Source organism: Chrysochloris asiatica, unplaced genomic scaffold (assembly GCF_000296735.1).
Source record: "Chrysochloris asiatica unplaced genomic scaffold, ChrAsi1.0 scaffold00002, whole genome shotgun sequence".
Taxonomy (NCBI): Eukaryota; Metazoa; Chordata; class Mammalia; order Afrosoricida; family Chrysochloridae; genus Chrysochloris; species Chrysochloris asiatica.
Window position 1 is genome coordinate 35,006,807 of NW_006408520.1, and position 17,296 is coordinate 35,024,102.

The 17,296-nt window shown below is 38.7% G+C and overlaps 1 protein-coding gene across 1 annotated transcript in view; it reads left to right on the top strand.

Annotated features, from left to right (window-relative positions):
- The window catches only part of TTLL7 (tubulin tyrosine ligase-like family, member 7), a 141,043-nt gene that overhangs the window by 95,914 nt on the left and 27,833 nt on the right, over positions 1-17,296 (top strand). Inside the window, exon 18 of the mRNA XM_006831010.1 lies at positions 13,001-13,161. Coding sequence (XP_006831073.1) covers positions 13,001-13,161 — 161 coding nt within the window. The remainder of the gene's footprint in view (positions 1-13,000; positions 13,162-17,296) is intronic.

Consider the following 17,296-nt stretch of genomic DNA (forward strand, 5'->3'; position numbering starts at 1 on the left):
AGGCAGCATATTGAAAGGTCTTGTTTTCTTATCCATTCTGCCACTCTCTGTCTCTTCACTGGTGCATTTAATCCATTGACATTCAATGTAATTATTGATAGGTATGAATTAATTGCTGCCATTATGTAAATTTTTTTTGTAGTGCTGTTCATTCCTTTGTTCTGCATGCCTTCCTGTGCTGAGTTTGTGTTTTTGTGCTATTTCTTGTTGGTTTCTTCTTAGTTTTCATGTTTGCTTGTTCTGCTTGGAAGTTCATTTTCATGGTAAGTGAAGTATTAACTTTCTTTGCTGTTTCCTTATAGTCTATTAACTTTTCCCTCCATTTAAGACAATTTATTGTATCCTCTAATCTACCTGACCTACTCACCACCTGGCTCTTTGTCCCTATATTTTTCCCTTCTTTGGCATTGTTATTATTTTGATCTTTGGTTGACCTCCCAGCTCCTTTGAATTCGTTGTAATTTTGTTCTGTTCTGGACTCTACTATCCATTGTCTGAGTTTCAGGTGGTGTTGCCACTCCTGTCAGTCTCTGGTTGTTGTCTGTTCTTATTGGTTTTCAGTCCAAATAACATCCTTTAGGATGTTTTGAAGTGGTGGATTGGCTTTGACAACATTTCTTAGCTTCTGTGTATCCTGGAATGTTTTTATTGCCCCATTATATTTGATTCACACTTTTGCTGGATAGACGATTCTTGGTTGGCAGGTTTCTTTTCTTTTAGGATTTTGTATATGTCTCCCTATTGCTTTCTTGCCTACATGGTTTCTGCTGAATAGTCAGAGCTTAATCTGATTTGCTTGCCTTTGTAAGTAACATTTCCCTGTTCCCTGGCTGCTTTTAGGATTCTCTCTTTGTCTTTGATTTTGGAGAGCTTTATTATTATATGTCTTGGTGATTTTCTTTTGGGGTCTATCCTTCCTGGGGTATGTTCAGCTTCTTGAATGTTTATCTTCTCATCTTTCAAGATGTTAGGGAAATTTACTTCCAGAAGCTTTTCAACTATCTTCTCTTTGGACTTCTCTAATTCTTCCTGTTTCAGAATGCCAATAATTCTTAAGTTGTTCCTTTTCATGTTATCCAGCATGAATCTTAGACTCTTCTTCAGACATTTTTTTCCCCTTTTTCTGCTTGCTCTTCTATGTTAGCTGTATTGAGAGATTTGTCTTCCAGCTCGCTAGTTCTGGCTTCTGTCTCTTCAGTTCTGCTCCTTTCCCCTTTCAGTGTATTGTCCGTATCTGATATTTTATTATTAATCATCTGTACCTCTTTTTGCAGGTTTTGAGTTGTTTCCAATGCTGTATCAATCTTGTTCGATTGCCCTTGTAGTACTTTCCTGACTTCTTCCTTGTTTTCCTCCACCCATTTTTAGAGCATTTGAATTTGTTTCCATATCATTCTTCTGAATTCCTTCTCAGGCAAATCCAAAACCTGCTGTTCCTCTTCTGGAAAGCCTGTGTCTGTCTCCAGCTCATTTGTCTCAGTTACTCTTTTCTGTTTTTGTACATGTTTTGTTACCTTTATTTATTGTGTTTTGTTGGACATTTTCAGTAAGTATGTGGGTTTTTAATTTTTAAATGGATGTTTGTTGCTGTGTTATTAAACTTACTGGATGTATCCTGGTGGATATAATCACGAGACAGGCTTTCCTTTTCGCATGCAATGCTTAGCAGCTATTATTGGCTCTTGTATCAATGGTGAAGTATTGTGGAGTATGCTTGTAGCTTGGCTATATGGCAATGATTGCTGATTCTTCTTGGGTTACGTAGGGAGAAGAAGTTCCCACCTCCAGGAAAAATGTGTGATCAGTAGGACCAAAAGTAATATTAAAGCAGAGACAAAAACCACCACTTTGAAACAAAAATAAAACTGTGGTTGACTGGCCAGTTGCCTTGCTACACAGGCAGTGTGTGTGCACCACAGAAGCCTCCAGTAGTGGGTGGGGGTGTCTGCTTGCTCAGGCCCCTCCTCTAGTCACCACCATAGAGGTGCACAGATGAGAAGTTAATGGGAGAAAGATTGCATCTATTTTTGTCTCTGAATGTCAGTTAGGTATCTGCATGTGCACAGTGTAATTCTTAAAATAGTTGCATCATTTTATGTTGGGGTTTTACAGATTGTTTATATGGTATGTCTGTTAGGCCAAACCTGCTTTTTTTCTTGCTGGATAGGCAAGAAAAGTAAAGGGTGCTGCACAAGTTAACTTTAGGGCTGGGACCCACAGGCAAAAGTCAAAAGCAGCAGCCGGAGAATTTGCCCTTGGACCAATGGGGCTCTTTCTCTCTGTGCCATGGGAAAGCTGTGGTCTCAATGCTGGACTTTTTGGGGGGTGTGCACCCACCCACCTGAAGGCATGTGGGCTGGGCAAAGAAGGCATGACAGGGAAATGGAGGAAAAAATGTGTAGAATCCCCCCACACCTCCTTTTGCAAATGTCACTGCACTGCTTTTAGTGCCAGTTCACTGTGCAGATCTGGCTGTAGCCCTGCCCTCTGACCTCTGCCCAGGTGGGATGGCCACAGAGGGCATCCCGTGTCTTGACCAATTCCTAAATTGCATTTTCCTTTATGCCGTGATTTTTGCACTGGCCGTTGTGGGAAACAGATGCCCTGAACGTTATGGTAGATCAAGAGCTCTGGTGCTGTTCCATGAGAGCAGCTTCTTTGGATTTTCAGCCCCTCCCCCATGGAGCCTGTCCTACCCGATTCTGCTCTGCAGCCACTGAAACTGGAACTCCTCCCAACAAACTTCTTCATATTCGTTATGCTTTCCTTTTTGTGCCATTGAAAATAAAATTATGTTTCCTACTTTAATTTTCCCTAATGTCTGAGATTTAAATACTGAAAATAATCCTCACCAGTTGAAAGTAGAAATAGTTAATCTTATTTAATGCTAACTTGACACTTGCATAATTTAGCTTTCTGTCAAGAATGTATTTGCTTTATTTAGTTTGAAGGAAATATATATGAAGAAGGTAATCTTTGCAGTGTTGTTGGGCTATGAAGAACACCAGATTTGCTGAAAGACTTATTCTCTGATGTGATAGCTAGGTATAAACTGAGATTGGAGGATGAAGAGAAAATAAGTAGTCATATTCAGGTTGTATTACGTTTGCATTCATTTTAAAGTTATAAGTGAGCAAAATATTTTTGCTTGTCAAGTATTTCTTCTCTAAATAGCTATTTCTTCTTAATACCTACTGTATTGGCTTCTGCAGGCATTCTGATGGTATTATTTTCCATCTCTTTTTCATCCAGGCTGACATAGATGCTATACAGAGCTGTTTGTTTTGCATCAGCAAGGATGCCTTTACCCGACAGCCATGGTTACTGCATGCATCATTAGTACATCATGTAGTGATTTTAATGTTATTTCTAAACCTCTCTCACCTGTGCCATTATTTTAATTTAGGACCAACTGTTCAGCCATATGCAGCAGTTTGTCATTCAACATCTGCAAGTTCTTACAAAATATGAATATGTCTGTATGCTTTATACCTTCAAATGTGCTATATTTGTGCTATAGTTCATTTGGGAAAGACATATCTTTTCATTTTATTAATGTCATTGGCTGAGTCTCCCATTTATTCTTTCCCTTGGAGAGCTTAATGTTGGATTAAGTTGCTTTTAAAAGTCACAGGATAAGGAAATAGATACCAGTATCACATAAGTTAGCCTCGCTTGAGCTCACAGATTTTTTTGTTTCACAAATTTTTAATCTTACACCCATTTTCCTCTAACTCGTAAGCATGCAGAATTGCAGAAATATGCTGTAAATAAAGCTGGTACTAATTTACTTAATCCTACTCTATTTTTATGGAGCCTTGGTAGCCCAGGGTTTAAGTGCTCAGCTGCTAACTATAAGGCTCTCGGTTCAAAGTCATCAACTGCTAAACAGGTTAAAGAGTTAAAGATGTGGCAGTGTGCTTCCATAAAGATTGCAACCTTGAAAACTCTATGAAACAGATTTACTCTGTGCTAGAGGATGGTTTGAGTTGGAATTGACTTGAGGGTAACAATTTTGTGTGTGTGTGTGTGTGTGACTCTATTCTTGCTGGCCTTCCTTCCTCCCTTCTAAAATTGCTCAGTAACGGGGCAGGAAATGTCTCCATAAAGAAGTGATGTTTAAGCTTAGAAACAGAAGTTCAGCAAGTGCTAGAGGAAGATTGATCTGGTGGAGGAAAGGCTTATGGGAAGACTTAAAGGCAAGATGAAGGATTTGGATACTTAATTCCTTGATTTCTGTTCCTTATGCTTTACTAAGTATAAAATGTAAAATCTTGTCTCATTAAGTGCAGCTGTTGCTGCTGTGTTTCATTGAGCTGATTCTGACTCAGTGGCCTTGTATAGGGTTTCTGAGGCTATAAATCTTTACAGGAGCAGAAACCCTCATCTTTCTTCCATGGAGTGGCTGGTAGGTTCGAACTGCTGATCTTGTATTTAGCAGCTTTACGTATAGTCCACTGCGCTGCCAGGGATCCTTCACTAAGCATAGGAGTAAAATTTGTTTTTCTTTCTTTCTTTGATAGTAACGAATTCACTGGCATCCCATGTTCAGTCCGATAAATATTGACTAAGTTTTAATCTGACTTCCATGTGACTCCACTCTAGCTGTTCTTGTTCATTAACATCTGCCAAGGTTATCCAGTCTAAAAAGTTTAAATTTGTTATTCTACTTTGGTCATAAGGATCTCTGGTGGTTTTACAGGATGAGTACTATGCTGCTAACCACAAGATCATCAGTTCAAACCTGCCATTTGCTCCTCAGAAGAAAGGTGAGGCTTTCTGATTATATAAAGATTTATAGCTTCCAAAAACCTAACGAGGGGTACTGTGAGTCAGAATTGACTTGATGGCTGTGGGTTGTTTCTTTCTATCTTTTCCTTAGAGCTACGATTATTTACTAATCTGTCAACTCCTTCATTATCTCCCACCATTATTCCCATCCTGCCTTTTTATTAATAATTTTGAATAACTGAATTGTTGTTGTTGTTGTTGTTGTTAGGTGCCATCGAGTCAGTAATGACTCATAGCAACCCTATGCATAACAATATGAAACACTGCCTGATCCTGGACCAGCCTCACAATTGTTGTCACACTTGAGCCCATTGATGCTGCCACTTTGCCAGTCCATGTCGCTGGGTTCTTCCTTTTTTTCTCTGACCCTCCACCTTACCAAACATATTCTTCTCCAGCGACTAGTCCCTCCTGACAGTATGTCTGAAATACGAGAGGCATAGTTTGGCCATCCTGGCCTCCAAGGAGCATTCTGGCAGCACTTCTCCTAACACAATATTCTCCTTCAACATCATAACTCGAAAGCATCAGTTCTTCTACAGTCTTCCTTATTCATTGTCCAGCTTTCGCATGCACATGAGGTTATTGAAAATACCATGACTTGGGTCAGGCGCACCTTAGTCCTCAAGCTGACATCTTTGCTCTTCAACACTTTAAAAAGGTCTTGTGCAGCAGATTTGCCTAATGCAATGCATTATTTAATTTCTTGACTTCTGCTTCCATCAGTGTTGATAGTTGATCCAAGAAGAGTGAAGTCCTTGACAACTTCAGTTTTTTCTCCATTGACATGAATATTGTTTATTGGTCCTAAGTGGTGAGGATTTTTGTTTTCTTTACATTGAGATGCAGTCCCTACTGAAGGCTGTGGTGTTTGATCATCATCAGTAAATATTTTAAGTCCTCTTCACGTTCAGCAAGTAAGGCTGTATCATCTGCATATCACAGGTTGTTAATGAGTCTTCCTCCAATCCTGATACCACGTTTTTGTTCAAACAACCCAGCTTCTCAGATTATTTGCTCAGCATACAGCTTGAATAAGTAGGGTGAAAGAATACAACACTGTTGCACACCTTTCTTAATTTTAAACCATAACTGAATAGTAACCTAGAAATCTAATCGCACTGCCATCAAATTGATTATGACTCATAACGACTCTCTTGTTGTTGTCAACTGCCATCAAGTCAGTTCTGATTCATAGCAACCCTGTAGTGGGTTTCCAAGGAGTGGCTGGTGGGTTTGAACTGTCAACCTTGTGGTTAGCAGCCAAGTGCTTATCCTACAGTCCCACACCAGGACTCCAACGGTTCTATAGTACAGAGTCTAACTACCCCAGGGTTTTCAAGACTGTAAATCTTTTAGAAGCAGACTGGACTGCCATGCCTTTCTCTCATTGAGCAGCTGGTGGGTTAGAGATGCCAACTTTTGTTTAACAGCTGAACACTGTAATCATTATGCCAATGAGAGTAAATTTCTAGAAAGACGCAACTTACCTAAAATAACACAAATGAGGGAGAAAATCATAACAGAGCTATAGCAGGAGAATAGATTGTATTAATAATCAATGATTTCCAACAATTAAAAAAAACCAACCCAAGACCAAATAGCTTCACTGAGGAATTTTACCGCACTACTCATGGAAGAATTGATAGCAATCCTACACAAATCTTCCAAAATACAGATGAAGAATGAATACTCCCTAACTTATTCTATGAAACTAGTATTACCTTGATAGAGACAAAGCTATGAAAATAACAAACAAGCAAACACAAAACTACACTCAATATCTCTTATTAATATACCAAGCAAAACAACAACAATGAAAAACAAAAACAAAATCCATTGTTATCAAGTTGATTTCAACTCACAGTGACCCTATAGTACAGGGTAGAACTGCTCTGTAAAATTTTCTAGACTGTAATCTTTACAGAAGCAGACTGCCACATTTTTTGTCCTGTTGTGTGGCCACTGGGTTGCAACTGGTGATCTTTCAGTTAGCAGCTAAGTTTAACCACTGTGCCAACAGGACTCCTCTTCTTGAATATAGATGAGAATATAAAATTCTCAACAAGGTTATAGCAAAGAAAATCCAAGAACATATTAAGAATATCATACCTCATGACCAAGTAGGATTTATTCCAGAAATGCAAGGATGATTCAATGTTAGAAACTCAATCAATGTAAACACAGTAATAAAACGGAGTGAAAGAACCACAGGATCTTATCAACAGACACAGAAAAATCTTTTGGTAAAATCCAACACTCTTTCCTGATAAAAAACTCTCAACAATGTATGAATAGAAGGGAAAATTTTTAACATGGTCAAGAACGTAAATGAAAAAAAAAAAAAACCCAAAAAACTACAAACATTATACTCAATGGAGAAAGACTGAGAGCTTTCCCCTACCCACCAGAAACCTCTCACATCTAGTTCTCAAAGTGCCTTGTCAAATGCACCAGATTTTAACATTTCTGTGTACTGAACCTGCCCTACAAAATTAACAGCTTCTGAATCCATCCCTTCCCTCTGGACCAGGACTTGCTTTTTGGAGGAGGCTCCTTTGAAATGAAAAGCAAAGAGAAGCATTTCCAGAAAGGAAAAGAGGGAAGTGCTTGTGTTGCCCAGATCATGTCAGTTTCACCCATTTTGGACCTAACTCCTCATGCTGGGGTGTTTGCTGAGGTGCTGAGGAGCCTGAAGTTTTAATCCATTTCCACATGGAAGGAGACATTAGAAGGCAGCAAAAGCATGCCCACCCCTAACACCATACCACCATTCTGAAGTTACTGGTTTTAGACATACATGAATATTAGACCATCTTGTTTTAAGTATTTGCTTAAATACAAAGTGATGGATCATGGGAGTCTCTTTTAAGCAGTGCTTTTAAGCAGTGTACAGAGCAGGTAACCAGCACATGTTGGTTGATCTTTTCTCTGGTTCTTACACATTATATGCATTTTACTAGGAAGAGCACTTTAAAAGAATGAATAAATGTACTATAATCTTGAGTGATTCATCACTTTAGAATTGATTATTTAGTAACAGACTCTGAAAAATGAATCTCTTAAGGTACTGCTAAAATTTCTAGTAAAAATGTTTTGATTTTACTTGTTACACAGAACATATTTATTCTTGGGACCAATTTTGGATTGTGTTGAGTATTACTTTTGTCCTGCATTATAACTTTCAGCTTGACATCAAGCACATTGGCATTAAGTTGAATAGAAATGATTTAAATTTATCGTTTACTGCTAGTGTTGAGTCTTATATCAGTCCTCGTACTGAGCTCTACATTAAGAGCTTCTTTCTATTTCTTAGTGAAAACTGAAGATGCTTGGAATCAGTTAGTCCAAGGAACTAATGGAATGTGTGAACATCAGCCCCCATACCCTGAGACCAGAAGAACTAGATGATGCCTGGCTACCACTACCCCCTCTTCCGAAAAGGATCACATTAGAAGGTCCTGGATAGAGTAGGAGAAAATATAGGGCAATACTCAAAATTATGAAAAAGACCAGGCTTACTGGTCAGAAAGATACTGGAGGAACCTGAGCCTATGGCCTTCAGTCACTCTTCAGGTGGAATTGAACTTAGCCTTGTGGCTCATTCTATAATCAAGCAGTTGATAGGTGTATATTGGGCACAACACCACTAGTAAAGGTGGCTCACCATGGAATGGTCAACCATTCAAGATTAAAAGGGTAGCATTTACCCTTCAGGACAGTGTTCTGAAAGGTTAGGAAGGAGGGTGGAATGTAAACAAGAATCTTAGGGAGGAATTGGAATAACTGATATTACCTGGAAGGTATTTCAATCATTGAAAAGAAGTGTATGATGTATTGAATGTCAAACTTATCTGTTCTGTAAAACTTTATTTTGTTCACAATAAGAAATAAAAAGTATAGAGCTAAAATAATACCTTAAGTGAAAATTAGGAAAAATAAATATAAATTAATATCGGATACACACTTTTTCTATCAGCATTATGGTGAATAATTCATGTGAAAAAATTTAAATTTTTCTTCATAACTAAGCATTCCTTTTCTTTAATAATGAGTTTTTCAGAAGCTACTTTATTACAGACTGCATTATCCTTCTTCATTCCCTTGCACTGAATCTGACACAGCCCCGATCACTGTAGGGTTTGCATTGTCATGGTGAGGGGAACTGGAACATGTTGATGTTCCAGATAGATGGAACTTTCTAGTTGATATTCTTGTATAGATAAAATGTTAGTTTGAATTTGTTTTTACAAAATTGATTTTTACCCAATTGTTTATTGTGGAATTATCTTGATTGCAGAGAACTAATAACACTGGTATGGAGTGGTAGGGTGAGCACTGGATTGCAAACCAATGGTTGGCAGATCACACGCACCAGTCACTCCTTGAAAACTCTGTGCAAGGTCGCTATGAGTCAGAATCGACTTGATGGCACTAAACAACAACGAAAAATATTGCTGATGTTGTAAAGAGAAAAAAATTATTCTTGCTTCATCAACTTCTAATTTTTTATGTATTTTGTGCCTGTTAATAAAAATGCTATAAACATTCACTGAAAATTTCATGGAATGTACATGGAATATACGAAGTATGAATTTGGGAAAATTGGAAGTTGTCAAAAATGAGATGGAATGCATAAACATCAATGTCTTAGGCACTAGTGAGCTGAAATGGACTGGTATTGGCCATTTTGAATCTGACAACCACATGGTTTACTATGCTGGGAATGACAATTTGAAGAGGAATGGTGTTGCATTCATCGTCAAAAAGAACATATCCAGATCAGTCATGAGATACAACACTGTCTGTGATAGGATAATATCCATGAGCCTATAGGGAAGCCCAGTTAATACGACTATTATTCAAATGTATGCACAACCACTAAAGCCAGTGAGGATGAAATAGAAGAATTCTACCAACTTCTTCAATCTGAAATTGATCAAACATTTAATCAAGATGTATTGATCATTATTGGTGATTGGAATGCAAAGATTGAGAGCAAAGAGGAAGGATCAGTGGTTGGAAAATATGGCCTTGGTGATAGAAATGTGCTGGAGAACACATGATAAAATTCTGCAAAACCAATGATTTGTTCAATTCAAATACCTTATTTATTTTCTTTCTTTATTTTTTTAATTTAAGGTTTTTATTGTGGATTGAGTGAAAGTTTACAGGGCACAACATCAGTTTCACATTCAACCATTCATATAATTTATTTCATTAAATTGATTATAATCCCCTCCATATACCATCAGTTAAAAGTATTTCTCTCTATCCACTTTAGCTTTTCAAAAAACACACAAACAAAAAAACCCACTCAGGCATATATAATAATTTACATCTCCAAAGGGCACATTCTGCAAGTCTGCTCTTGGCTACCAGTTCTTAGTCTTTCTCTTCTTAGTTGATGAAGCTAGAGTCCTCAGCCACTCTCCCTCTCTATGCCCCCATCTCTGCCTCCATCTCTGGTGCTGCTGCTTCTCTGGATAAGGTCCTGCACTCTGTTTGTGCGCTTCTCTCTTGATGATCCTAGGGTCCTTTGTTTCTGGACTGTAAGATTAACCACTCCCCTTTTGTTGTTACAAAACTTCTACCTTTACAAGTGTAACAGTCACGATTAGTCATGATAACAGTTATCCACTAATGAATCTTACGAATCTTATCCCCATCTCCTTTCTCCAGACCCATCTAGACAAGATGATAGCTATTCAGTGGGGACTCTTTCTTTCCCCCCACCCTCTTAAACTAAGCTCCCTCTTGAAACTTGTTCTGGGACCAGCCCCTGAGCCTGCTTGGTCGGGTATTTTGTGTTGTTGCTGGGGGAGCTCCTTTACTGCACGTCCATCCGATCCGCCATCTTATTTGTTCTCTCTCAAATACCTTCTTTAGACAGCATAAGAGATGCATATATACATGGACCTCACCAGATGGAATACATAGAAATCAAATTGACTACATCTGTGGAAAGAGATGATGGAAAAGCTCCATATCATCAGTGCAAACAAGACCAGGGGCAGATTGTGGAACAGACCATCAATTACTCATAAGCAAATTTAAATGAAGCTGAAGAAAATGAAAACAAGTCCATGGGAGCCAAAATACATATAAAGGAATATTTAGAAGGTTGGAAGGCTCACAGCTGGGGGAATTTGTGGCAGGAGCAATAAATCTATTGCTTTCTAGTCCAGGACGCTTGGCTGCTCCAGGAGCCGCCATCTTGGGTGAAACCAAGCAGGGGAAGGATCAGAGCGGCCACAGACACGCCTAGCAGAACCACAGAGATAAAGGTGTGGACATTCCTTTCTTTTGGTATCTGTTCATTGGACCCTTGCTATCTGCGCACCTCCATTCTGGTGACTATAGGGGTGCCTGAGCTAGTGGGCACCCCAGCCCCACCCTCGGAGGGTTCTACTATGCATGCGCACAGATCTCCTCAAAATTAAAGAGACAGTTTCAATTAAAACCAAATGGCCACAGCCGGCCCTGAACTGTTTCCAACTAGAAAAAAGGCCTGAACGGGGATTGTGGAGCTGGACAAACAGACAAAAGAGGAAACTTTATTCACATGGGTATCAAAAATACTGTCTGATGATTTTCACATTCCGTTGGGCTACCTCTCTTTGGAATGGGCACAAATATGGATTTCTTCCAATCAGTCATCCAGATAGTTGTCTTCCAAATTTCTTGGCAGAGATGAGTGAGTGCCTCCTGTGCTGCCTCACTTTCTTGAAAGATTTCAATTTTTATTCCATCAGTTCCTGGTGCTTTGTTCTTTGCCAATTCCTTCAATGCACCTTGGACTTCCTCCTTCAGTATCATTGGCTCTTGATCATTGCTACCTCTTGAAATGGTTGAACATTAACCATTTTCATTTGGTACAATGACTCTGTGTATTCCTTCCATCTTCTCGTGATGCTTTCTACATCATTCAATAAATTGCCCAGACAATGCTTCAGAAATGAATGTCGAGGCTTAATTTTTTTTCTTCAGCTCCCCCAGCTTGAGAAATGCTGAACGTGTTCTTCCTTTTTTTGGATTTCTAACTGCAGATCTTTGCACATTTTGTTGTAGTATATGTAGGTTCTCTTATAGGTTCTATTAATTAAATAATTATAAGAAAATGAAAAAATACACTTTGGTGTACTGAAATTAGAACAGTTATTTGTTGTTATTTACTTATTACAAAAGCTTTTGATTAGAAATCCTTTCTTTACTGAAGTGTTAAGTGCATGTATGTTAGACCAAGTAGCTTTTGGGGGGTTTTAATTTATCTTTTAGGATCTCAAGATTTTAGTTATTTAGGTTGGATGAATTGTGATATCCTCTCGTTATTGCTCCATGTATGACTTTCCTTTATTTAGTACTTTTAAGACTCACACACTTAAACTTGGCATCTAAGACAAAAACTAGGTAGGATCTTGGTAATAATCTATATCTAACCAAACAATTCCCTTCATCTTTATGGTCCCAGGTAAACATTATCCTGAATCCAGTATTTTCCAGTCTTTTGCTGTCTATCTGTATATGAATATATATATATACGTAATGTTGCCTTGATTCTGAATCATATAGTGATCCTATATGGGGTTTCCAAGGAGTTGCTGGTGGATTTGAGTCACCATTCTTATAGTTAGCAGTCCAGTGCTTATTGTACATACATATATTGTTGTTTTTGTTGTTAAATGTTGTCCAGTTGGTTCCAACTAGTAGCAACACTGTATAGGGTTTCCGAAATGTGGCTGATGGGTTTGAACTGTCAATCTTATGGTTCAAATCAACCTTGTAGCTCAGTTCATCATACTGTTGTTGTTAAGTGCCATTGAGTCGATTCGGACCTATGGCGACCCTGTGTAGTATTTCCGAGGAGCAGCTGGTGAGCTTGAACTGCTGACCTTGCAGTTCAGATGACTTTGTAGTCTGGTGCATTAACCCATAGCACCACACCAGGACTCCATACTGCAGTGCTATATATGTATATATTGTTATTGTTGTTAAGTGCCATCGAGACAATTCCAACCCATAGCAACCCTGTCTATGGATTCCGAGGAGTCACTGGTGAGTTTGAACCACTGACCTTATGGTTCAAACTGACTTTGCAGTCCAGTGCATTAACCCACAGTGCCACATAGGACTCTACGTATTTTAATTCGAATTTTAGATGCACACATACACATACTTAAATATTGAAGTACTTGCCTTTTTCCAATAGGTTTTGGATATTGTAAGAACAAGTATTCGTACAGTTCTTCCACGCATTTGGAAGGTACCTGATGTTGATGAATTAAATTTATACCGGATTTTCAATCGAGTTTTTAATCGCTTACTATGGAGTCATGGCCAAGGACTATGGAACTGTTTCTGTGATTCAGGGTAAGTTCTAGTACATCTTTTATATTTTAATAGTAGTTTTTAATGTAGTTTTTAATATTTTACTATTTACTTACAGAGATAGCCCAATAAAATCATTGAATTTCCTTAATGCTCTTTTAAAACATGGATATTTTACTGCATGTAATTTTAGTACTTAACTATAATTTATAGCAATTAAGCTAATTTAGATGAGAAGATGAATATGAACACACCACCACCTAACTAATTTGAATTCAGCAGAGAGACGGTAGTCTTAATTAATAATATATCTTAATTACAAACTCATATCCTTAGGATCTTTTACTGTTGCTTTCATGTAGCAGACTTCCAAAATTATGGCTATTTCCTTGCTTCTCTCTCAAATTCTAATCTTCCTAAAGCTGTTCTGACACATTGACATTTTAGCCTCAAATATCAAAGCCAACATTCCATTCCCCCTTTTATTTAGAAGTGGTTTCACTTTCTGATTCCTTAATCTTCTAATAATACAGTTTTGATAGATCAGTGGTATCTGCATCTTCCTCCGCCCTCACTGCCTTTATTCAATTACCTGCCAAATCCTGTGAATTTGTTTTCCACATTCCCAGTTTAGCTACTGTGGCTTGTTATCCATTCATTGTTTCAACAATGACCAAGTGTGGCACTGTAGAATAAGCATTGTAGGCTAAGCTATCCGAAAGGTTGGTGGTTTAAGCCCACCAGATACTCCTCAGAAAGTATACAGGCTACTGTGAGTTGAAACTGACTTGACAGCACTTAGCAACAACATATGCTATGTTGGACACATTTGGAGACATAAAGATGAATCTGACACTGATCTTGCCTTTAAGAACTTAACAATGATAATAGTTTATTATTTCCCACTTACTTTGTGCCCGGCATTGTTCTAAGCACTTTATATGTATAAAGTAATTAATTTAATTCTCATGCCAACACTTTGAGGCAGGTTCTATTGTCATCTCCTTTTTAACTATAGGGAAACTGAGACACAGTTTCCTTACCAAGAATCTAGTGAAACTGTGGTTTGAAATTAAGTAACCTGGCCCTAGAATTGATGCTCTAACCAGTGAGCTCTGCTGTGTCTAGTAGACAAAATAAAGTCTATAAAAATATAGTCACTATATAAGAGATTTGGGGATTTCAGACAAGAGGAGCCTTTTCAGCAGGACCAAACTGAAATTTAATATACAAAGGGTTTTAAAAAGTCCTTGAGAAATGGAATTAAAAGTTAATGGAATTTTTATACAAACTGTTTGAAATTCCATCCTGTTTCTAGTTATTTTTGCCCTTTTTTGTGTTCTGTATCCATCTTACTGTCAAAGCCTTTTCATAAAATCTGTTGAGAGTCCCCTTGTTGTTGTTATGTGCCGTGGAGTCCGTTCTGACTCATAGTGACCCTGTACAGGGCTTCCGAGGCTATAAATCTTTATGGGAGCAGAAAACCTCATCTTTCTCTCACGGAACAGCTGGTAGTTTCAAGAGTCCCCTTATTTACCATCAATGTTTAAACTTCTTTCTTATCTCGAGATATACGACTCTAATCTGATGATTCTTTCTTATTTCTCTAGTCTTCTCCCTCATTACTCTTCTTGAACTCTCCAGAAAACAAACTCATCATTTCCCAAATATCTTAAAAGTGTGTCCTTTTTTCCCTCTGAGCTCTAATGCCATTGAATATCTGATTATGTTGTATTCCACAGCCCTGTCCCTTGAAAATTTTGTGTATTATTTCAATCCTATAAAGACAAAGACTATTCATCTCTTCTATAAACCATAACAAAGACTATTCTAGTGTGAAATGATATCTGAATTTCTTTTAATTAAACATTTCAGTCATTTGGTATTGAATCATTCATACCATTTGTGAACTCATTCTTACCACTTTTTTTTTCTTTCTTTCAATCTGAGGGACTCAGCTTCTGTCATATCATTTGTTGTTGTCAGATGCCATCGAGTCGGAACCGACTCATAGCGACCCCATGCACAGCAGAACGAAACAATGTCTGATCCTGGGCCAACCTCACTACTGCTGCCACACTTGAGTCCATCAATGATGCCACCTGGCTAATCCATCTCATTGGGGGTCTTCCTCTTTTTCTCTGACCCTCCACCTTACCCAGCATGACAGCCTTCTCCAGAAACTGTTCCTTTCAGACAATATTTCCGAAGTATGAGAGACAAAGTTTAGCCATCTTGGCCTCCAAGGAGCACTCTGGCTGTACTTCTTCCAAAACAGATCTATTGTTTCTTTTGGCAGGCCACGGCACTTTTAGTATTCTCCTCCAACACCACAACTTGATGGCATCAATTTTTCCACGATCTTCCTTATTCACTGTCCAGCTTTCGCATCCATATGAGGTTATTGAAAATACCATGGCCTGGGTCAGGCGCACCTTAGTCCTCAAGCTGACATCTCTGCTCTTCAATACTTTAAAAAGTTCCAGTGCAGCAGATAGTGTTCACTATTATTTATAGAGTTTTCAGTGGCTAACCACTCAGAAGTGGTCTGCCTCTACTTCTTGCTAGTTTGTTTTTGTCTGGAAATTCTATTGACACTTCTCCACCATGGGTGATCCTGCTATTTAAAATACCAATCACACAGCTTCCAGCATTACAACAGAAACACCACCATAGAATGACAAACTACAGATGAGTAGTAGCTTCTCAGCATACAAACTGAATAAGTATGGTGAAAGGATACAATCCATATGTATCCTCTTGTTCTTTTTATTATTATTGTTATGGTGACTTGAGTGATAGTTTACATGAGTGAGCCTTAGCTTTACATTCATCCTATCATATTTCGTTTCATTGCAATGACTACAATTCCCTCCATGCGTCATCATTCAACAGCATTTGCTTCCAATCCCTCTGTTTTTTGATGTACAACGAAGCACTGAGAAATATATAACCATTCAGACAACCAAAGGGCATACCCTGCACACCAATCCCCCTGGCCACCAGCATACAGCCCCACCCCCTCCCAGAGTCTAAACTCCCCAGCCACTCCGTCTCTCCAGGTCATTGTCTCTGCCTCCATCTCTGGCATCGCTGCTTCTCTGGATAGGGTCCCTCACTCAGCTTTTCTCCCTTGATGGTCCCAAGGTCCTCCGCTCCTGGACTGCAAGATCAGCCACTCCCCTCTTTTTGTTACAAAATGTCTACCTTTACATTTGCAACATTCACAGTCCATCTTGATAGCAATTATTCACTATTGGACCATAAGAGTCCTATCCCCATCTCCTTTCACCAGTCCCGTCCTGACAGGTTGGAAACCACTCAGTGGAGATTCTACCTTCTCTCACCATCTTAAAAAAAAAAAAAAAAATGCAACTTCCATTAACTTATAGGGAGAATTATCAAGGCCCTCTGGGCTGTTATGTAATCTGAGAATAATCTTGGCCATAAATTATTTCTGCAGACATTTAAGAGAACCATTTGAACTGTACTCCAAGGCCTCTTACTTGATGGCTGTTTGTAAAAGTTATCCTACTCTGAACTCAAAATTGGAATGTTATTTTGGTTTCTTGATCCACTGGTTTGAATACTATATCTGACTCCCAGCTATTCTCTACCATGGAGGTAGTTTACTATTGAAATTAGTGCACTTGGCTTTGACTCTAGGTTAATTTCTTTTGTCAGACCCTAAAGATACCCTTAAAGTGGCATTTCCTTGCCCCTGCCTTCCTCTTCTTTGAAATTGTTTCTTGGCCTGTGTTCGGTACAATAAGCACACCCTGACTCATGTTCTGGTGGGTTTTAAGTGCTATCAAGCTGGTGGTGAGTTCGAACTGTGGACCATGTGGTTCAAACCGACCTCCAGGTCAGTGCTTATCATACAGTACCATACCACTCTGTATAGGATTTCTGAGGCTGTAAATCTTAATGAGAGCTGATAGCCTTATCTCTCCTATGGAGTGGTGCATAGGTTTGAACCACTGACCCTATGGTTAGCAGCACAATACTCACAAATTTATCTGGTGTTATCTGTTACTACTGGTAATGTTTGCAGTTGGAGTCCACGGGTGGCACAAATGGGTAAGCACTCTGCTATTTAGCTGAAAAGTTGGCAGTTTGAACCCACACAGAGGCACCTCGGAAGACAGACCTAGAAAACTGCATCAGAAAGGGCACA